We start from the raw sequence: 22,650 nt of genomic DNA, 5'->3' as shown, positions 1-22,650 counted from the left end.
CCTGTCACTTATTTGCAGGGTCCTAAATATTTTTTTTACAGAATGTTATTTTCTGGTCTGACATTGTGACTTTCTCGTACTTTAGGATCTTATTGTTCTACGTGACGGTTTTGATCTTCTGCTTCCAAAGGTGAGGACCATTAACTACGAAAAAGCAAGCTGTACTAATATTCGCTGTCTAATTGTAATGTTGTCTTTTTTTTCTTACTTCTAAATCATAGCTTGCTCGGGTGATAGGCCGCTTGGCAGACTTTGCAGAACAATACGCTGATCTTCCAACGTTGGGATTCACCCACTATCAGTAAGCAACGGCACAGCTGCTTTGATTATGACCTTGTGTTAGTTGAGCTTCGTGCCCACTCACAAAATAACTGCTTATGATCTTTGCAGTGATGTACCGTGCTGTGATAAAGCATTAGGCCAGGGTCACACACAGACCTCTTATACAACTTAATAGCAGGCATAGAATTTAATGTCTGACACAATGACAGCTAAATATGCGTCCCTTTAGTAAATTTGGTGCATTTTACTCCCGTGGACTTTTGACTAAGGGCTCATCCACACAGGTGTATTTTCTGTTTATGTTATGTCCTTATTTTTTAGGTAATATGGACAGCATAAACCCCATTGATTTGCATAGCTTCCCCTATCTTGGTCTGTATCATGGACCGAAATTGCCCATAACAGTCTGTGTGATTGCATAAAAACAGAGCAAATGCACAGTTGCATGTATATCCACGTCCTTGTTATGCATGTTGTCGGCAGACAGTGGGGAAAAAAATGGTGACATCAATTGGGCCGCCTTACGTATCTTTTTATTTATTTTTTTTATTTACTTTTTTTATCGTATGTGCAAAACGCATTGACTAAGGATGCAATACACACGTTAAAAAGAAAAGCAAACACCAAAAATGCAGTGAAAATGGTGCGATTCTCATGCACCAAAATAGTCTGTGTGCATGAACCTCTTAGAATGGCATATAAAATGTCTGGCTTAAAACCATCCTTTTTTTAAGCCCTTATAAATGCAGCCCTTTGTTTTTGCCATCGAGGTATGGCTTGATAGGCAATCTGCCATGGCAGCCATAGGGGCTCTCAGATGTCTACAAGTATAGATATGATGACTTGGGGAGGATGGGTATCCCTCATTGGGATGACTGGGAGACTTGACAGAGGGAGAGGGTATCCCTTAGTAAGCTGATGGGTTGTCCCCATTGGCTTCTTTCTGTCCCAGAAACTAAAGTTATGGGAGCACAAACAGTTCAACTTGCAAACACACATATGCATAACTACACGTGTGAGGATTCTGGATTACTATGAAGCTTTCATCATGCCCACTGAGTAGCATCACAATTGTTCTCTTCTAGACCAGCTCAACTGACCACTGTAGGAAAACGTGCTTGTCTCTGGCTTCAAGACCTATGTATGGATCTACGCAATCTGGAGCGGGCCAGGAATGAACTCCGATTCCGAGGGGTAAAGGGCACAACAGGAACGCAGGCCAGCTTCTTGCAACTATTTGATGGAGACCATGACAAGGTATTGTAGTCCTTCGTCGCATGTATACACATCTTGTAAAAATGAGCCACTTGCATAGAAGTAAATACATATTCTTATAATTTAATGTAGGCATGAGTGGCTTGTAAGGAAGCAGCGCTCGCCTCCTTGAATCTCTCCGAGACTGCACTTTGAGGCTTTTTAATATAATCTTGATCAGTTTGATACAGGTTTCTCAGTTCTGAAATTCCATATGAAAGCAAAGCTGAGTCGTAGTTTTGAGAGTGTTCCAACGGACTTCAGTTGTTACTCTTTACTTCTAGGTGGAGGAGTTGGACAGACTGGTGACCAATATGGCAGGATTTAAAAGGTAAGTCTGGCCATTGATTTCCGCCAGGAGTTTAAAGTTAAAGCCGTATTCCTGGAGTTGTTTCTTTTTTTTTTTATTGATTACCAACGGGTCATTAATAGATAATCGGTAGAGACCCGCCGCTCGGATCCCCGCAGATCAACTGATTTCCAGGGCTGTTATTACTGCTGTCAATGCAGAAAGCGTAGTGCAGCACCCTGAATTAGTATTGCAGGCGCAGCTCCTATTAAATTCAGCGGGAGCTGCACTGCAGTACCAACCCAGGCCATTGCGTTGTGGTCAGCTCTTTCTGCACTGACCACAGTGACAGTGGCCCAAGGGATCATCTATTGATGACAATAGTAAAATTTAAAAAAATTTCAAGCTACCCCTTTATCTTTACATTTGTGATCAGGGTCTAAAAACATTTAATGTAGTGGGTTTTTCAAAACCAAAAATGTACTGCGCATTTTGGTACTTGTCCTAGTCAAAATTTGCATGTAACACAAGGATTTTGAAAAGGAATTCATCTCTTCATTTGAAGAGATGAAATTCACACTGAAAATCCTCAGCACAAATTGATGTAGCATTAACCCCTTTGTGACTGCTGATACGCCTTTTGACGGCCTGTATTGGCAGCCTATGTATGAAGGGAGATCGTAGGGTGATCTCTCTTCATATGCTGTGGGCGTCGGCTGTTTTTTACAGCCGACACCCGGCAACAAAAGCCCCGATCAGCAGCCCGGCTTATTGGGGCTATTGACCCTTGAAATGCCGGGGTCCTGTGCGGCCCCTCGCGAAGAGATCGCAGGGAACCGTGCGGGTGTCAGAGCAGTCTTCTGAAAGGTACCATGGCTGTCATGGCAGAATGCCATATTAAGCCATCCCCGTGGGGTGGCTTGATAGACTGCCTGTCAGATTGCAGTATGAGGTAATGCTAAGTGCAGGAGTGATGAAAGCATCGCTAGTTGTTGACCCATCTTGGGGACTTAAAAAAAAAAGTAAAAATAAGAACAAAGTTTTATTTAATAATTATTAAACAAAAAAAAAGTTAAAAAAACAACTCTCTTGCCATACAAATAAACAAAGTTGTCAGCCGCACTCTCCAATCTTCCAATCATGGATGGAGAGGAATTTAGATGCACGCTCCGGTTGGATGAGATCCCAATCCCACACTAAATCCTCAGATTCCAATGTCCAGGAGCAGCACTGATTGTGTATGGTAATTTCAAACTCACCACTTCTTCTTAATCATGAGTAACTTTTATTTTCCTTCCATGGTCATAATATACAGCTGCAATAGCACACCATTGGTGGCGCTGTTTTTGGAAGAAGACAGCCATGTTTTTCCCACTAAGCCCAGATATGTTATGTTTGATTTTGAAGTCTTTGGTTGGGGGTCAGAAATGAGCACTGTGACCAACTATATGATGTACTGTGAAAAAACTCGGTGCTGATAGACCGAAGCACAAGAGTACATGGCACCGACAGGTAGAAAAGTCAACACCATATAAAACGCATCACAATTTGCTTATCTTTTTTTAAAGGGCATATATAGTTACTGGACAAACCTATAGTCGTAAAGTGGATGTAGAAGTATTGTCTGTCCTGGCCAGCTTAGGAGCCACTGTCCACAAGGTGGGTGTGAAAACTGATGTTATATTGTATATTCAGTACTAAAGCTAACTTCACAGGTAAGTTCAGACAAATGAGAGCACTTGGTGGAAATTCTGTGTTTGTTTGTTTTGTTTGTCTGCATACGCAGCAAAGTGAATGAGATATTAACAAATCTAATTGAGACGCTGGAGAAAATATCCATGTGTAAATTGTCATGTTGTGCAGATTTTCAATTCACAGCATGTTAATTCTTTCTGCAAAGTTTCACCCTGAATTTTGCCCTTTTGCAAAGGACTAGCTGCAGGATTGTGTTCCCTTACACAATTTTAGCTATGCTGTCACCTCTCTGCTGGTCAAGTGAAGAGCAAACACCATATTAATGTAGGCCACCTAAAGTACCGTAATGGTGATTGGTAAAACTGGTTTGACAAAAGTTGCAGCAACATTGTATAGTTTTTGCATGCCTTTTTTTATTTCCTTTTATCCCAAACCACACTTGTATCCAAAAGTAGTAGTAGTAGTTTGCTAGGATTCACTTCTGCTTTTGACCACAGAAACTGCTTTGTGTGAACATTTGTACTGTAGTTAAGGAGTAAAACAGAGTTGTGCCCAGGCAGAATAGTGGCAGGCAGGTAAACTGTTCATTCATGGCTGCTGTCTCTTGTTAAGGCCTAGGATTGTTCACAGTCAAGTTAGTCACAGTGACTGATATTCTGCAATGCTTTATGCTAAGGCGGCGGTGGCAAACCTATGTCACACGTGCTAGAGGGGCACTCTGAGCTCTCTCTGTGGGCATGTACACCGTTGTCCAGCACAGACAACTGTCGGGTAAATGACTGAACGAGCGCTGACATCACCACTAAAATTGTTAACGTCCATGCAGAGCGTTTACGCGGGCAAGGTTCTGCCCCATTTAGATGAATGAGCTTTCATGAGTTGATAATCAAGGCCACATAATGGGAGGAAACAAAACCAATTAATACTACATGCGAGACAGATAGGGCAGGAATAGCACAGAGTTTGAAAAATCGGAGGAAAAAAAATCCACGGTCTTGCACATCTATGCTTGGTTTGGCGAGTGAAGTTGCGCTACAGCCCATTTGTTTAAGCCCTGAAAATCAGCGATGACAAACTGCAAACCAATAGTGAGCGGGTTTTTGGGGTTTTTTTTTTTTGCATTTACACTGCACGATTATCACTCAAATTCATTTGAGTGAATTTTGAGTGATGGTCATCCTGTGATGTATTTGGGGATCTGAATCCTAACCAGGTCCACTTGCAAAAAAAACCCCACACCACGCTCTATTTTAGTGTTCATTTGTGTACCCAAGGCCACATTGGAGTCTATGAGGGTGGTGGAAATGCGCAATACGCTGCGCAATTCTGTGGGGGAAAAGAACACATTGGGTACTAATTGGGATAAATAGCAATTAAACTAGAGGCGCAGCTGTGTCTCACGCTTAAGTAAAAATGGCCCAGTCTGCGCAAAAAGTGCAGTAATATGCACAGAAGCACACCATTCACAAATACGATGCGCTATCGCGTACGTTTTTGGCATATGCCCATGTGAAGCCGCCCTAAAGCACTAAACACCTAAAAGGTAGAATTGTAGGATTTAGGGAGGACATCCACTGGCGATATTTTCTTTCTTGCGCTGTGAGAGCATGGGAAAACTCTTGCAGCGCAAGAAAGACGCCGAAATAGAACCGGCATATCGCTAGTGTTTTCAATGGGGCCAGCGGCAGCAGCGCTAGCCCCATCGAAAACATAGGGAGAATAACACGGACTTCTGCCACAGCTGTTGCAGGAGTTTCCTTTATCCCCGTGGGGACCGCGGGAATGAAAGAATCCTCTGCCACAGCTGTGACAGCTGTGGCAGAAGTGCAGAATGATATCCCAATGCTTTCAATGGGATCGGCACTGCTGCCGATCCCCTTGAAAGCAGTGCTTTCTTGCAAGCCCCGCAGTATGATTATCGGGGAAGGGCTTGAAATATAAGCCCTTCCCTGAAAATCATCAATAAGTGTTAAAAAAAATTGTTAAAAAAATTTAATCACCTCTCCGCCGCTCAGACGCATCCTCCGGCTGGCTCCTCGGCACTGCTGTCCAGCACTTTCAGCAGGCGGGGATTTAAAAATCTCCGCCTCCTGAAAGGGCTGTGCTGATTGGCTGAGGGCTATTCATGAATGAATAGCTAAGCACAATCTGTAATTGGCTGAGCGCTCAGCCAATAGCTAAGCACTAGCTGCTATTGGCTGAGCCCTCAGCCAATCAGCACAGCCCTTTCAGGAGGCGGGAATTTTTAAATCCCACCTGCTGAAAGTGCTGGACAGCAGTGCCAGGGAGCCAGCCGGAGGACGCGTCTGAGCGGCGGAGAGGTGAGTAAATTAAAAAAAAATTTTTTTTAACACTTATTGATGATTTTCAGGGAAGGGCTTATATTTCAAGCCCTTCCCCGATAATCATATTGCGGGGCTTGCAAGAAAGCACTGCATTCAATGGGCTCGGCAGCAGTGCCATTGAAGAGACTGGTGATATCCCGGCGTGATGCCGTTTTTTTTTTCTCGCACTGTGCTGCGAGACTTTTCATTTACTCTTGCAGTAAATGAGTGACGGATTCTGCGAGCCCCGCACAAAAATAGGACATGCTGTGGTTTGTTTGCCGCGCGACATTTCGCGCGGCCAAACCACAGCCGTCTGCATAGGAGTGCGTATTGTAATGCACTCCTATGCAGGCTTTGAGCGGCGGAAATCCTGCGGGAAATCCTGCGGCCTAAGTTCCCAGGTTATGTTTACCGAATGGTGAGCGCTATAAACACAAAACTCCAAAATAATGTTGGAATTTTTATTAAACCCTCCCCACAACACATTATATGTACCCCAGAGCGGTGCCATTAAAATCACAACTTGTCTGAAAACAGCAAGCCATGATATGGCTATGTCAATGTGTTATGGCTCTTATAATGCATCCATGAAAATTGCTTTGTCCTCAAGGTAAAAAATAGACTTGTCACGAAGGGGTTAAGATCTTAATGTATTATGAAGCTGCCTTGTTTTTTTGGTATGGCATATGGGATGGAAACTCCAAGGTCTTCACATGTAAGAAAACTCAACTCAAGTTTCATATGATTGTGCGCATGGCTACCGGACACGGCAAAATGCAGAAAAGACACAAAGTGAAACCCATCCTGTTTTCAGGCACAACGTTACACTTGGTTAATTTGTAGGGTAAACCATGGCATAAGTCGCATTCACCTGGACTTGTGTTTAAGCTCCCAAGGAGCACAGACTAAGGCCTCATTCACACGAGTGTATGCGATGTCACGCTGGCTGCAGGCGACCGAAAATCACAAGAGTGAAGAAGAGCCGTGATCTAATTCTGAAATTAATTAGTGTTTTCTCGTCCATTCACACGAGCATATCTCGTGAAAAAAATCATTGCAGTGCGGAATATCGGCGGTCGGGAGAATGGCTTCCATTGGTTTAAATTGCTAAAACGGAGCTAGTGGTCTTGTTTTCCCATCGTCGGACGCAGGTAAACTCCCTCCCCCTCCCTTTTTTTCAGCTCCCATAGAAATCTATGGGAGCCTCCAGCGTTTTTCATTAAGATAGGTCATGACCTTTCTTTTGACGCTTCTAAGAAACATTTGGTTGGTTTGACGATTTTGCAGCACAATTATTTTTCACGCGCCGGAAAATCGGCCATGTGAATGAATGCATTGAAATCCAATGCTTCACATGGTAGTGATTTTCGGCTAACGTTTTATCATGGCAAAATAGCTGCGATAAACCTCTCGTGTGACTGAGGCCTTACTGCGACTTGTTCAGTAGTACTTGTAAACAAAACCCAAACAGTCCAGCTCTATAAAATAATCTTCCTTATTGGCAAAACCATGTGAATAAAAGGGTTTAAAAAGAAAAAAGGGCCGTACCTTAACCAAACTAAATAGCGGTCCTTTTTTTTTTTTTCCCTTTTTAAGCCTTTTATCCATGCGGTTTTATTGCTAAAGAAGATTTTTATGGAGCCAAAGGCCAGTCTCACAAGAACGGATTTGAAATGTGGATTTCGTGATTGCCATCCACAGTTTAATACATGGGTATTCAAATGCATTGACTTTCACAGTTTCGCTCACACTTGTGGCAGGAATTTGCAGACTCCGTGAGTGGAAGAAAAATTGCAGCATGCTCTATTTTAACGCGGATTCCACACGTATGAGCTCCATTGATCTCTGTGAATGCGTTTGATCCGCTGTGTATACGCAATTACATTGCGTATGGATGTGGATTTGTACTTGCATTACTAGGAGACAAGATAACAAATGGTATAAAGAAATAAAGAGGTATAAAGTGTAAAGAAAGCAGTAATTTGTGAGCAGACAATGCAGGACAGAGTCTGGGGAGCAACACACCATCCAGACTGTCTGCAACCTTCACTGGTTCTTCTGGGCTCTTCCTCCACCGGAAGTGGCTTACCCTACTTCCAAAATAAGTAGTATAAACCAGCCCAGAGAGCAGCATCCTGTGCTGAAGGCTCTCAGTACATCTTACCACGACGGCACAAGAGAACGTCGCCTGAGCGATAGAAGGGAGTTCCAGGAGGTTGGGCAATATTTAGATGTTATTCCCTGCTTGCGTTCGTTCATCCGCGCAGACGATGCGCTGTATATCCACGCAGGAAACCGCACGTATACTCTACCATACACAATTTGCTTCCGCACTCATGCATGTCTTTAACTGTGAATATCCGCTCACAGAATATGGCCCGTTCATGTGAGCCTGGGTTTTGTATAACGACTACACTTGTAAGAATGCAAATTAACAAAAAATATTCTGTACAGGCGTTATGCAACTAAGGAATTCTGGGAGATTTCAGCTCTAAATTGTACTATATTACTGGATGTAGATGAAGATGACCCCTTCCCCTCTTCTGACTTCAGCTGAGTATACACACCAGAGGAATATAGATAGAGCCCGTTAATGTCTACAGTACCTACCCGTGGGGGGAAATGGAGAAATGGAGGGGATGAGGCTGAGGAATACTGGATCTCAACATCCCTGATATTTTGTTCCCAATTGAGTAAGCAGGGGTTAGTGATACATGCCTGTCCATCAATTAATAAGTGGATGGAGTTTCCACATTCCGCAGCATTCTACCAAGCACACCCCCCCCCCCCCCCCCCCCCGCTGTCCGCGCAGGGTATACTGGGGTCAGAGTGGAGCCGCTGTGGCAGTCCCTACATGGGGCAGAGCAGCGGCTTCCGCTCTGACCTCAGTATCTCCTGCGCTGACAGCGGCTGCTGCCCAGAAGACTCTCTTAAACTCCACATCTAGAAGATTCCTCTTCAGAATATAACATGCACTTTTAGAAATGCATGTAGCCAGAATTAAGGGTGTTTAATGATATTGTGTGCTTCCATTCAAGTGTTTTGTCTTTTTCATAGATATGTACTGATATCCGCTTGTTAGCCAACTTGAAAGAACTCGAAGAGCCATTTGAGAAGGAGCAAATTGGTGAGTTCTTCTGTCCAGCTTGTGAGAGAAACTCCAGGCTGCCTAAATTCATTTTTAAGCTAAATAACTTTAGTAGTTATGCATGTACCATTGGAGGTGAGAAATATATAGAGAATGGGGAGAGAGACCGTGACAACCTAACCTTTGTACTTAACATATGCATAACGATTGATGTGAAGTGACAGGCTTCAGGCTAATGTCATACGGACGAGTGTTATACTGGGCCGTGAAACTCAGCCCGATATCTCGCTCGCCAACATGGAATGTCCCCGCGGATGTAATGCATCACTCCAGGGAAGTAGCGATCCGGAGGATCGTCCTATTGTTCATAAACCTGCATATCATAAACTTTGCAGCGCACTTGCGTGCACCTCGCACCCTGTGTGAGGCTGCACTCGTCCTGTTAAAAACAATGGGCGATGCGAGGCGTTCTAAGGGAACCCCCAGAGATGGGACATGCCATGATTTTTTTTTCCCGCGATGCAGCAAATAATCGCTCATGCGTATGACCCCATTCAAAAGATTTATGCAAACTTTAACATTATTCTTTAGTTCATCCGTTTTGGAATCTGTATTTGCTTTAATCTTCCAGGTATTGCATAATACAGGTTCATGTTATAGGTCAGTTATTTTCGGCTCCATTTGCTCTGCAGGGAATACTGCAATATTTATTGAAGCATGCTGTGAACAATAAAATGAAATGCATGTAGGAATACAAGCCAATAAAACATGGACATGTGATTTGCTTTATATTATAGAATTTAGACTCTGTATCCGCAACATACTCTATATGGAAGGATTACGAATCCCAAACCACAAGTGTGAATTATGGAGAAATTATGCACATAGCGGGACTTCCATGGAGGTGCATGAGCCCTCTACAGAAAGTTCATATGCCTCTCTCCTCACATGGAGATTTCCCCCCTCCCTTTTTTTTCTTTGTGCATCTGCTTATTCTCTGTATATATATCTGCACTGTCATATAGACCTTGTGTGTACAGAGGCTGTACAGCTCTTCAACCCCTTTTTCTATTGCAGCTAGTTTTCGGTTTTTGTGTGGCTTTTATTGTTTCCACTTTCACCCCCCCACGTCTTCTAAGAACCATCATTTTTTTTATAGACTGTTCTGTTGATATAGCTGTATGATGGCTTGTGTGTTGCGTTGTATTTCTAAATAATACAATATGATGTCTTGAAAATTTGTGTGGGGGGGGTTGTCTTTTTTCAGATCCACACCAAAATCTGCAGTAGATTTTCTGCTGCTGACGTTAGATGGATACACCATAATGATGATGATTTATCCGTTCAGTCGTTGCCGACTTTGGGTCACCTTGTGGATCAGCGTACGCCATGCTTCCCCCATCTTTGGCCACTTCCTTCAGATTTTCCACAGTCATTTTTGTGTGAAACGTAATTGTGTCTGGCCAGCGTTTTCTTCGGCGTCCTCTTCTCCTGGTACCACTGACTGTGCCAAGCATTAATGTTGTTTCCAGAGAATTGGCTCGTATGACATGACCAAAGTATAAAAGCCGTTGTTTGGTGATTTTGCTTTCCAGTGATACTTTTGGTCTGACACGGTGTAGGATCGCCTTATTTGTGACCATCTCTGTCCATGGTATATGCAGCACCACAGCTCAAAGGCCTCCATCCTTCTTCTGTCTACTTTCTTGAGTGTCCAGCTTTCACATTCATATGTAGTTATTTGGAAAATGATTGCATTGATTATTTGGATCTTTGCTGTAATGCTGATGTCTTTGCTCTTTCATATCTTTCCCATTCCTTGCATTGCACTACAGCCAAGGCTGATTCAGGCCCTGATTCGTCACTGCGGTCGATCTTGGATCCAAGGAAAGTTAAATCTTGGACGGATTCAATTTCTTCCATGTCGATTGTTATGCGTGGTACAACATTGCTTGCTGTTGTCAGCAGCTTTGTTTTCTTCATATTGAGATACAGTCCCGTGTGTTTGCTTTCTTCTTTGACTCTTTGAATTAGGTACTCGTGGTCCTTTTCATTTTCTGCAAATAGAGTTGTGTAATCAGCATATCGAGGATTGTTTTTCTTCCACCAATTTTCACTCCAATTAGGGATTCATCCAGATTGCTTTGCTTTATGATCATTTCGGTATACAAGTTAATCGGGGCTGGGGCTAAAATGCAGCCTTGTCGGATGCCTTTCCTGATTTCAAACAAGTCAGTGTTACCAAAGGCGGTCTTGACTGTGGCTTCTTGGTTCTCATAAAGTAATCTTATCAATTCTTCCAGATGGTCTAATATTCACATTTGCTTTAGGCATTTCCACAGCTTGTCATGTTCAACACAGTCAAAAGCTTTGCTGTAGTCCATGAAGCACAGGTATATGTCCTTTTGCTGTGCAAGCCTCTTCGCCATGACCCAGCGCAAGTTTGCGATTTGGTCTCTGATTCCACGCCCTCCGTGGAACCCAGGTTGAACATCAGGGAGTTCCGCTTCAATAATGGAGGCCATACATTTTTAAATGATCTTTAGCAGAATTTTGCTTGTGTGTGTTATAAGAGCGATGGTCCGAAAATTGCTACACTGTTGTGCATCACCTTTTTTGTGAATTGGGACAAAGACGGATCTTGTCCAGTCGTTTGGCCATTGTTTGGTGTTCCAGATCTGTCTACAAAGGGTTGTTAGCAGTGGAGTCGGTATTGGTTTTAGTAATTCGGCTGGTATGCTGTCGATGCCTGGGGCTTTCCTGTTTGGTAATTCTTTCAGCGCCCAGTCAACCTCCTCCCCAAGAATATTAGGTTCTTGTTCCGTGGCATATTGCATGGGATATTACTGGTGTCAAGGCTTTTTGTTGTGGATGGTCTTTGAATCATGTTGAAACGTGTTTTGACTTTTGCAACAAGTAGTTGATGGTCAGAGCCGCAGTCTGCACCAGGGAGGGTTTTAATTGCTTGTACTGAGCTCTGGCAATGTTGCTGGCATAGGAAATGATCGATCTGGTTACGGTGCTTTCCATTTGGGGCTGTCCATGTGTATAAACGGCGCTTCAGTTACTTAAACTATGTGTTCATAATCGCAAGTTGATTTTCTTGACAGCACTGAATCAGGTGGTCACCAGCCTCATTACGATTTCCTAGACCGAACTTGCCCACTTCTTGTGACCCTACTTTTGTATTGAAGTCCCCAGCAATGAAGAGGGTGTCATTGGCTGGAATTTGGTTGATTGTTTCCTGGAGATCTGCGTAGATTTTTTTCACTGTCCTCTTCCTTTGCATCAGTGATTGGGCGTATACCTACAGGATTGTAGCTGAGTGGGGCTTTCCTTGGAGACGCATAGATATAATTCTGTCATTGATGGCATTGAAACATTGAACTGCCTTTGCAGTTTTCTTGTATGTGATGAAAGCTGCTCCGTTGCATCTGGTGTTGGCATTTCCAGAGTAATGGACTGTGTAGTCATCACTGTAGAAATAGCCACTGACTGCCTGTCCAGTGGAGCTCAATAATACCAAGGATAATTAGTTTCAGTTTGCCCGTATTCATTCCACAAACGTTCCAAATTCCTATGCTATGAGTTTTTGTGAGACGCAAGCAGTTTCTTTCACACGAGGCTGCATTGCCAGACTGGAGTCCTGAAGGATTTGTCGGGCCTGTGTTGTAGGTGCCGGGGCTATTTGAAACTAGTCTTTGTCCTTCCCTGGTCGCATGTGGGGTGCCCCTTTTCCAGCACCATATTTGAAGGCATTTTGTTGTGATCCATGAAGTGTTTCGGCTCTCGCTAACGAGTGTAAGCTCTCGCTAACAACCTGAAGGTTGCAAGTTCAATCTCCGCCTTGTTCAGGTAGCCGGCTCAAGGTTAACTCAGCCTTCCATCCTTCCGAGGTCGGTAAAATGAGTACCCAGCTTGGTGGGGGGTAATTAATAAATAAAATTACCTGAAAGCTCTGCGAAATAAGTTGGCGCTATACAGATAACAAGATTCATTTATCTAGGATTGGGATTGGCATGTACATGGCACCATAATGGTCCACGGCAAATCCCTAGTCTTCTTTCCCCAATGTCAGTGATTAACAGTTTTTCCTGTATTTATACAGGTAAGGATAATTTCTCATCGGGCCATAAAACTCAGCCTGATATCGCGCTCGCCAACATGCGATGTCCCTGCAGATGCGAGGCTTTCAGCTGCGCGGAGGATTGCAGAATGTTTCCTATTTTCAACAGGCAATGCTGCCACGGCCACATTAAAAACAATGGGTGATGCGAGGCATTCCGAAGGAAGGCTCAGAGATGGGACATTCCATGATGCGGGAAAAAAAAAATCACTCATGTTATGACCCCATCTAAAAGAATAGGGTACATAATCATATGAGTCTTGCAACGTACAAATCTTGCACTATTTTTTGGCCGTGTAAAACCAGCCTAAAGCAGTCAATCACTGATGGTAAGGGCCCTTTCACACTGAACGATAATCTTTCAGTGTAAAGTCCGCCAGCTACTGAATAACTAGTGATGATTTGCTCATCGGTCAGTTTCCCCAGGCATCAAACAATCGGTTCATAAAACAGGCAGCCGTTTATCTATGAATGACTGCTTGTTTACTGTGAATGGAGGCAGGTAGCTGTAGTGATCTCCAGTCCGTTCCACCTCCATTAACTAGCGATCCTTGCTACTGTGTGAATCATCCCGTGTAATGGGACCCTAAGTGGAGGTAGCCAGGCTGAAGCGGACCCTGAGAAAGAATAATTAATTCTAATTATATCTCCTATATTGTTCATTCCAGTTACATGCAAGGTTAGTGATTACTGATGGACACTTTTTGTAAAGGCCTGTATATACAAAGGCTGATAAACAGTCATCTGAACCCGCTGACATCGATGGGACCAGGCAATTCCCATGATGTTTTAGGGGGATTTCCAACTTTCTACTAACAAATGATGTAAAAAAAGAAAAATTGGTCAAAGTAAATTTCAAAGCAAACTGATCTTTAACCCCTTAATGCTCCATAATATACAGTTACGTCATGCAGATTCAGGGTTTGTATGGAGGGCAATAGGGGCCCCATACAATGTGGGTGCCAGCTGTTCCTTACAGCTGATACCTGCCTGCAACAGCTCTGCTCAGCAGCTTCGCTGATTAGAGCTGTTACCCTTTAAATGCTGTCGTCAATTCTAACAATGACATTAAAATGCCCTGATCAATGTTCGAGGGTCACGGACACACCCTGCGATGAGATCACAGGGTGCTGTGCAGTTGCCATGGCAGCTGGGGCCTTCTGAAACCTCCTAGGTTGCAATTGCAGATTATCTATCAAGCCATGCCTTTGGTGTGGCTTAATAGATTGCCTGTCAGATCACAGTATAATATAATACTATGACATTACATCGTACTGCAGAAGTGATTAAACAATCGCGAGTTCTTGTCAGTTTGAAAAGGTTTTTTTCTTAATTATTAAAAAATAAAGCATCATAAGTTAAAAAAAAAAGAAAAAAAACTACTAATAAAAAATTTCTGCATCCATGAAAGTCTGATCTATCAAAGTAATGCATTATTCACCGCACATGATGAATGTTGTTAGAAAAAACCACCACAGAATTGCACTTTTTTTTGGCCACTCCGTCTCTAAGAAAAAATGAAATAAAAAGCAGTCAAAAAGTCATATGTACTCTAAAGTCGTACCAATAAAAACTACAGGACGTCCCACAAAAGACAAGCCTTCTTACAACTTCGACGGAAAAATAAGTTATGGCAGCAGAAAATTTTATATGGTTTTCCAAAGATTTAATTTTTTAATAGTGGTATGAAAAAAAAACTATAGAAATTTGGTATCGTAGTAATCGTACTGACCCACTGAATAAAGTTATGTCATTTTTGTTTCAGTGTGTACATCGTAGAAACAAGACCTCCCAAAGATGGAGGAATTTCCTTTTTTTTTTTTTTTTGTTATTCACTTCACTTAGAATTTTTAAGGTTTTTTCAGTATATAATACGGTACATTATATAGTTTAATTGAAAAATACAACTCGTCACAGAAGAAACAATCCCTTAGGCATCTATGTTGAGGGATAAATAGGAGTTACGATTTTCTAAAAGTGGAGAGAGAAGATATGCAAACCACAGAAAGAAAAAAGGGCCACGTCCTTAAGGGATTAAAAGATCACGGCCTGCATTGCTTATACTTAGAGTTTTCTGCTGGAGTTATATACCAGTTATATCCTCCTAGATATACATTCATCATGGCTTGAAAGGGGGTTACTACCCAACACAAACACAACCAATAACCCCTCCGATACCACCGGACCCCAAAACGCAAACCCGCACATCATGGTGTGAGACGACTCTCCTACCACCCCCACCCCCCCTCTCCTTATTCCTGACCAAACCTCCCCTCTCCCCCCCCCCCCCCTCTCAACATTCCAACCACCTCCACACCCCCCCCCTCTATTTCTATAATTTTTCTTCATAGGAAGTTATTAGATATGTTAAATTTTTTTCTTTTTCCAGTCTAATCAATATGTAACTGGAACCAGAGATTTCAGAAATTAACCTAAGAGTTACAAGTTGCATATGTTGATAGCATAAGAGTTAATGTTAAAATTAAAATAGTCTGTTTTAAAGAACAAGAAAGAAAATCAGATGAAGAAAGACAATTGCTGTTAATGTAAAAATCTTGTAACTTTCATGTCCGCACAACAGATAAAATAAAAAATTTTTGAACCATAGATATACATTCATGCTTAATGAAGTGGGTAACTTGCCTTCCCATCCATGATGGACTTGGCATTGAAGCAGCAAAGCAAAGATTTATTTCAGTGCAGAAGGAAAGGTACCCAAAGTACAAAGAATGAATTTCTACGAGCAATTGTTAATTCTAGGCATCATCTAGACTCTGGATTTTTTAAGTGAGTTCATTGGTCAGCTCTTGCAGAACTACAATGTGTATTACAATTGCCATGTGGTGGTTCAGCGTGTTGAAGTTTTTGGTCTCCCGTGTCTACTTTGTAAGACACAGTAGCGTCTTACAAGCGTCATGTTGAACTTTGTGCTGTTGTCATGATAAGGCTGCTTTTACACTTGTGCTGCGGATTCCTCTTCTCTGCTCCGTTCGTAGATCAGGAAAGGGGAATCCCCTTGGCCGAAGGGAACCAAACAGCGCTAGGCAAACCACATTGACTACAAGCTCGGCATGCAGCGGGGGTTCCAACGGAGATGTGAAACCACCCTAATTTCTTTTGTTTGTGGTGATGTATTATTGATTTGCATTGAGGACCATGAAGGTCATTTAGCATTAAGTGCATATGATATATTTGTTGTAATAGTTTTTGTGTACGATTATCTTGCTTTTCCAGGGTCCAGTGCAATGCCCTACAAGAGAAATCCCATGCGCTCGGAGCGTTGCTGCAGCCTGGCCCGTCATCTCATGACACTTATTATGAACCCATTGCAGACTGCTTCTGTCCAGTGGTTTGAGCGCACACTGGATGACAGTGCCAATAGGTATAACTATTCCTGATCACCGCTATTAGCAATTTATTATGAAGCACATATCTGAAAAATGCTGACAATGTTGCCATGCAGCCCTAGCCTAAATGTCTTCAGTATGTTCTCAAATCCAGACTTTTATTTTATTTTTTTGCAACATCTGAATTTTTTTTCTCCTTTAAGCACATTCATTTGCATTGTTTTCTACTTTTGTAGATTTTTGTGTGAATAACCTTATGTGATATCGGAATCACTTACATGGAGCGGGGTCATAATCTGCCCCTTCCCCTGCTAGAAAACACAGAGCTTATATATTTATTCAGTAATACTGCATCTTGCAGATAGAAAGCCAGAATGGGGAAGTCTGTGGGTTGTGGGACCCCCAAAAACTTGAATACTCAGCTGAGAACAACATTTTAGTGTATTAGACTGAAAAGATTAGCATTTCTTGTACAGCATGTCTAATGGAAGGCAGCAGCCCAAGACACATTTACATCTATGTGCAGATGGTAGATCACTTATTTATCTGTATTTCTTTCTTTCCCAGACGTGTTTGCTTGGCAGAAGCTTTTCTAACTGCAGATATTGTACTCAGCACTCTGCAGAATATCTCCGAAGGCCTTGTGGTTTATCCTAAGGTAATGCTGATCATATAGGAAGAATAAAACCCTGACTTTGCTCTGAAGCTGTTTTCCTGTTTTAACTAAATAATATACCGTATTTTCCGGCGTATAAGCCGACCCCCAACTTTTCCAGTTAAAATATGTAGTTTGGGATATATAGTGGTGCCTTGATTTACGAGTTTAATCCGTTCCGAGACGGAGCTCGTATGGCAAAAAACTCGTATGTCAAAGCACTTTTCCTCATTGAAATGCACTGCAACGCCATTAATGCGTTCCAATGCATTTCAATGAGGAAACTAACTACCTGTCGTCTTATACGCCAGACTAACTACCTGTAGGAAAAAATCAATACTCACCCCTGCGATGTTCCGCGGCGCTGCTGCAGGCTGTCGCTCCCTTCTCCACGCCAACAGAGCATTGCTTTCTGGCTGTGGGGCTTGAATGCTCCGCCTCCAGAAAGCTAATTCTCTGATTGGCTAACTTAGCGCGGCATCAGCTAATGAAAGCCGGTGCTGCGTTAACCAATCACAGCCATTCAATGATGTCGGGTTCCACTTCCTCATGGGAAGACAGCCTGTCAAGATCGTTCAGTGGTTTTTGTTCTTTTTTGCTTTGGCTGATGGTCAGCCTGTGTATAAGTACTTTTATGCTATCCGCTGTCAGTGCTTTATGGAGCTGGAAGTTCACAGCTCCATGCACATTGCAGCGACCCAGCTTGGTAATGCAAGCTCAGCTGCCGTTTGTGTTTGAGGGTTAAAAGGGACTTTGTCAGCAGTTTTGCCAATGCAATACTGCTGACCGCTCTAAGTAGTGGCAGGGGAGAGGGATTATACCAGCATTTGTCCAGTATTGGTAACACAAAGGAAATGGAGTTCTACTTCCCCACATGTCACTGCAAGTTCTCTGGAGATAAACCTTCTCTGTTCTACTTTGTCTATGGGGTTGCTCCACATCTTTGGTTGAGAGCCGTAGCATCCACACAGGAAATTACTATAGCTGTCGGCAGTTTTGCATCAGAAAAACTGCTGACAGGTTCCCTTTTAGATCGGCTTCACACGTATTTGCATGCACAATAAGCAGTGAATAAAACCCATTGATTTCAATGGGTTTGTTCACGTGTGTAATTTCCTGCGCTTTCTGATTGCACAAAAAAACTTTCCAAAAATCTCCATGAAGTCAATGAGGATGCGCAAATGTACGCATAATATGCTGGAAGATGCGCCAAACACTGCGTAATTGCACAGGAAAAAGAATTCGTCTGGAACTCCTAAGACTAATAAGCCATTTAAATCTGTGTGTGTATTTTTTTACACATGCCTTGCACACGGAAAAAATACAGTAAAATACGCTAATACGTGTGCAAAAAAGAATTGTTCGTTCTGCAAACACTTTGCCCTTGTGCGCTCACAAATACGCTCGTGTGAATGTGGCATAATAATACATTCATACGTAACAAAAACCACTTGCAGCTGAGACTCTATCCAGCCATGACTGCTAATAGCCGCATGATCTTATTGTCATCAGCTGCCTTCAGAAGAAATGGCTCACTGCATGAAAACATGTGGAGATGTAACTGTAATTCCTCATACTGGTACCCAGACACATCCCCAGACCTAGAGCCTACATTCAGGCTCCAGCACTGGCCAAGGACTACACAGTTGAGACAGAGTCAGCTGGGTGCCTCTACTCTGGGATGAAGGCGAACGTTGGGCTAATTTTGCCCAGAGTGTGGCTTTAAATATTGTGATGCAGCCTGGATGTTTCCTAAAAGAATGTCAACACTCAGCATCATTTATTTAGTGCTGCAGCATCATTTGCATAATCATGTAGCAATATGAAATATAAATGAATGTATGTCTTGTGTTATCTGAATAAAAAGTGGAGCTGATCATTCCAGCATAATAGTGGTATCTGATTTTTCCCAGTTTGGTCTTTCAACCCTTAAATTCCATCATTTTCTTTCACAGGTGATCGAAAGGCGCATCCGCCAGGAGCTTCCATTCATGGCCACAGAGAACATAATTATGGCAATGGTGAAAGCTGGAGGAAATAGGCAGGTTGGTAGATTCTCTACATCATCCTTTCCGTATTATAGGAAGATGTTTTACACTTCGTTCGCAGGGAACAAAGTAATGGTAATGCAGTGTACACACTTCTAGATTTACCCTCTGCATAGCACCACTCCTAACCCTGCACTGATCAGCATTACAGTTCTTTGCACGACACTACTGCCATCCTATAGTTTCATCATAGCCATAACTTTTTTTTTTTTGTGGGTCAACATGGTTGTGAGGGGTTTTCACATAGAATAAGTTGTATGTTTTGTTAATGGCACCATTTAATATGCAGAAGACAGGTCCGATTATCGGATCTCTCCTCTGTATACTGTAATATACATATGCAGAAGAGAACTCTGACATCGCAGCTCTTTTCTACATAGTGTTAGAAACATATGTCGGATCTCGTCCCACAGCGGAACTATGCAGGGAAATCTCAATGTTGGACGAGGTCCTTCACTGCATTGGAAAGAATTAATGATGTGATACTAATTATGTTTTTTTTTTTTTTACCTAAGAAAAGGGAAGAGCGCTTTTTAAAAAAACTTCTTCTAGATTTATACATATAATTGTAATGCGGTAACAGATTTTAAATAAAACGTGAAAGAATAACTTTTTAAGCCTCACTAGGAGACCATAATAAGCAATCACTTCAATATTGCGGTGTATTATACATGCAGGGTTATCCTATTGCACCCAAAGGCAGGCCTACACACACAGGGGGTAATTAGTTGTGACACGCCCTATGTTCCTCTCTGTTTTAGGACTGCCATGAGCGCATCAGGGTGCTCTCTCAACAAGCTGCTGCTGTAGTAAAGCAGGAAGGTGGAGATAATGACCTCATCTGCAGAATTCGATCTGACCCCTACTTTGCTCCTATTCATGGACAACTGGAACAATTGCTGGACCCTAAATCTTTTGTTGGCAGGGCTCCTCAACAGGTGAGATTAATATAACTTGCATATGGTACCATATCTTGTAAGCTAGTAATACCAGCACTTGTTAATTATTATCATATGGAGCAGAATGTCTCATAATGTGTCCCCTACTTAAAGAAATTTCCTACAGTCTAAGGTTCATCACCATATTAGACAAAAATTGCTCCGTTAAACACCATATTACTCTGACGACTAAGAGTGCTTTCACACACTGTCCTGCAGTATTTGTAGAGGTAGATATTGGGAGGACTTCTTACATGGTATGGCACCTCAGCTTTGTTGAAGTGAATTAAACTAAGCTGCAATACCACATGCAAACTGTGAACAGATGTGATACAGTTTTTGGAGGGGACCAGCCATGGTTTTCAAATCCTGGACATCTGCTTTAATAGATAATACAGTATCCAATGTCGCCATAAAGTGCACAATGAAAGGGGTTCTTTAGGAAAATATTAGGATATGTCATCAATAGTTGATACACTGGAGTCAACCACTCAGGACCCCAGCTGATTGGGCGCCTGCTGTCAGTGCCGCCAGATACAGGAATATGGAGTAAAAGGTGCTGCTCTGATTCTTGTAGTGGCTGGCACTTATAACTGCAGGTGCAGCTCTCATTGCAATCAGTGGAAGCTGCAGTTATGAGCGGTTGCAGCTACACAGGGGTCTAAGCAATAACTTCTGCTAAGTACCCTTGTGTGTTGTGGTGCTGATCAAGTGTTGCTGACTTATCCTGAAAATAGTTAATCAGTAGTAGTTCCCTAGAAAGCTGCTTTAATATTATCATACAGTATAATGCACATATGTGAAGTGGTGATCCTTTGTCACACTTCACTCATGGGGGAGGTTGCTTGCAGTCTGGGGACCTGTGGAGTATGTTTTTAGTTTTTGTTTTTTCCCTGGTCATTGGCTGGAATTGCTTTTGCTGATATTATATGTAAGGGCTTGTGCACTTGATGATGGACCATATGATGGATCTGTAAAATGTCACTCAGGGCTGGGTATACCCTAAGGCTGCTTTCACATGGCTAAGAAAATCGTGTGAGATTTTTGCATTACAAGACGCACGAATATGAACCCCATTCTTTTGAATTAAGTCATATACATGAGCGATTGCTTTTTCCCTGCATCGCGGTGCAGGAAGAAATATCGCTGCATACCCTGTCTTTGGGAGTTCCCTCAGAACGCATCACCCATTGTTTTCAATGGGACCATAAAGCACATGGCATGACATGCGATGCAAGGTTTCCTATTTAATACAATGGAAAACACTTGCACGCTTGATCGCAGCTGTACTGGAGTGATGGGAGGTGGTTTTGACAGAAATGCTTTGGATCCTCGGGGGACATTACACTCGGCCGTGTGAAACTAGCCTAAGTGTAAGTATATGGCCTCTGAATTTGAGCTCTGTATAGGATCTACTGAGGTGAAAGGAAGTTTCTGATCCAGATATGAGATTTACACTTTAAAGGGGTTGTCCCGAGGCAGCAAGTGGGTCTATACACTTCTGTATGGCCATAATAATGCACTTTGGAATATACATTGTGCATTAATTATGAGCCATACAGAAGTTATAAAAAGTTTTTTACTTACCTGCTCCGTTGCTAGCGTCCTCGTCTCCATGGTGCCGACTAATTTTTGGCCTCCGATAGCCAAATTAGCCGCGCTTGCGCAGTCCGGGTCTTCAGCAGTCTTCTATGGAGCCGCTCGTGCCAGAGAGCGGCTCCGTGTAGCTCCGCCCCGTCACGTGCCGATTCCAGCCAATCAGGAGGCTGGAATCGGCAGTGGACCGCACAGAAGAGCTGCGGTCCACGAAGACAGAGGATCCCGGCGGCCATCTTCAGCGGTAAGTATTGAAGTCACCGGAGCGCGGGGATTAAGGTAAGCGCTCCGGTAAACTTTCTTTACTTCCCTGCATCGGGGTTGTCTCGCGCCGAACGGGGGGGGGGGGGGTTGAAAAAAAAAAAAACCCGTTTCGGCGCGGGACAACCCCTTTAATGCTTTACATTATCTGTTTCGCTAGGTGGTGAAGTTTTTGAAGGAAGAGGCGATTCCGTTGTTAACTCCCTACCAGAATAAAATGGATGTGAAGATTGAGCTGGACCTTTGATATGTGCCAAGATGAAATATTTATTTTGGAAATAAAATAATCCAATGCATTTGAGTGATCCTTCTTGGGGAATCCAGTTCTTCAACTTAACTGCCTGCAACGGTTTTAGAAAATATTCACTATTGTATGTACTGTTGCAACTTCCTTGATATTTTACTTGACCAACCTAAAGATCACTTTCTCAGAAGATCATTTTTTTCTTTCTACTAAATTGCTTCATGTAGTTCTTAAGTAAGAATGTAAACAGTATGAAAGTAGTGCAAATGGTTATACACGAAGGGCCCTTATACATAGGATGATTATAATTCGAGATGAGCGAGCCTACTCGGTAAGGCAGTTACTCGAGCAAGCATCGCTCTTCTTGAGTAACTGCTTAGTGATCCGAGCAGGCTCGGGTGGGCTGCAGGGGGCGAGCGGAGTGGGGGGAAGAGAGAGATCTCTCTCACTCTTCCTCCCGCTCCGCATCCCCCGCAGCCCACCCGAGCCTGCTCGGATCA

At 42.8% G+C, this 22,650-nt stretch overlaps 1 protein-coding gene across 1 annotated transcript in view; it reads left to right on the top strand.

Annotated features, from left to right (window-relative positions):
- Positions 1 to 22,211, top strand: part of ADSL (adenylosuccinate lyase) — a 29,457-nt gene extending 7,246 nt beyond the window's left edge. Inside the window, exons 3-13 of the mRNA XM_066596242.1 lie at positions 86 to 130; positions 222 to 301; positions 1,368 to 1,539; positions 1,821 to 1,867; positions 3,394 to 3,484; positions 8,905 to 8,974; positions 16,296 to 16,443; positions 16,976 to 17,066; positions 19,019 to 19,108; positions 19,873 to 20,049; positions 22,067 to 22,211. Coding sequence (XP_066452339.1) covers positions 86 to 130; positions 222 to 301; positions 1,368 to 1,539; positions 1,821 to 1,867; positions 3,394 to 3,484; positions 8,905 to 8,974; positions 16,296 to 16,443; positions 16,976 to 17,066; positions 19,019 to 19,108; positions 19,873 to 20,049; positions 22,067 to 22,153 — 1,098 coding nt within the window. The 3' untranslated portion in view covers positions 22,154 to 22,211. The remainder of the gene's footprint in view (positions 1 to 85; positions 131 to 221; positions 302 to 1,367; positions 1,540 to 1,820; positions 1,868 to 3,393; positions 3,485 to 8,904; positions 8,975 to 16,295; positions 16,444 to 16,975; positions 17,067 to 19,018; positions 19,109 to 19,872; positions 20,050 to 22,066) is intronic.
- Positions 22,212 to 22,650: the final 439 nt, after the last annotated feature.

The sequence above is a fragment of the Eleutherodactylus coqui genome, chromosome 3, assembly GCF_035609145.1.
Source record: "Eleutherodactylus coqui strain aEleCoq1 chromosome 3, aEleCoq1.hap1, whole genome shotgun sequence".
Lineage (NCBI taxonomy): Eukaryota > Metazoa > Chordata > Amphibia > Anura > Eleutherodactylidae > Eleutherodactylus > Eleutherodactylus coqui.
Note: the sequence above shows the minus strand (reverse complement) of the source record. Positions and strands in the feature narration are given on the sequence as shown.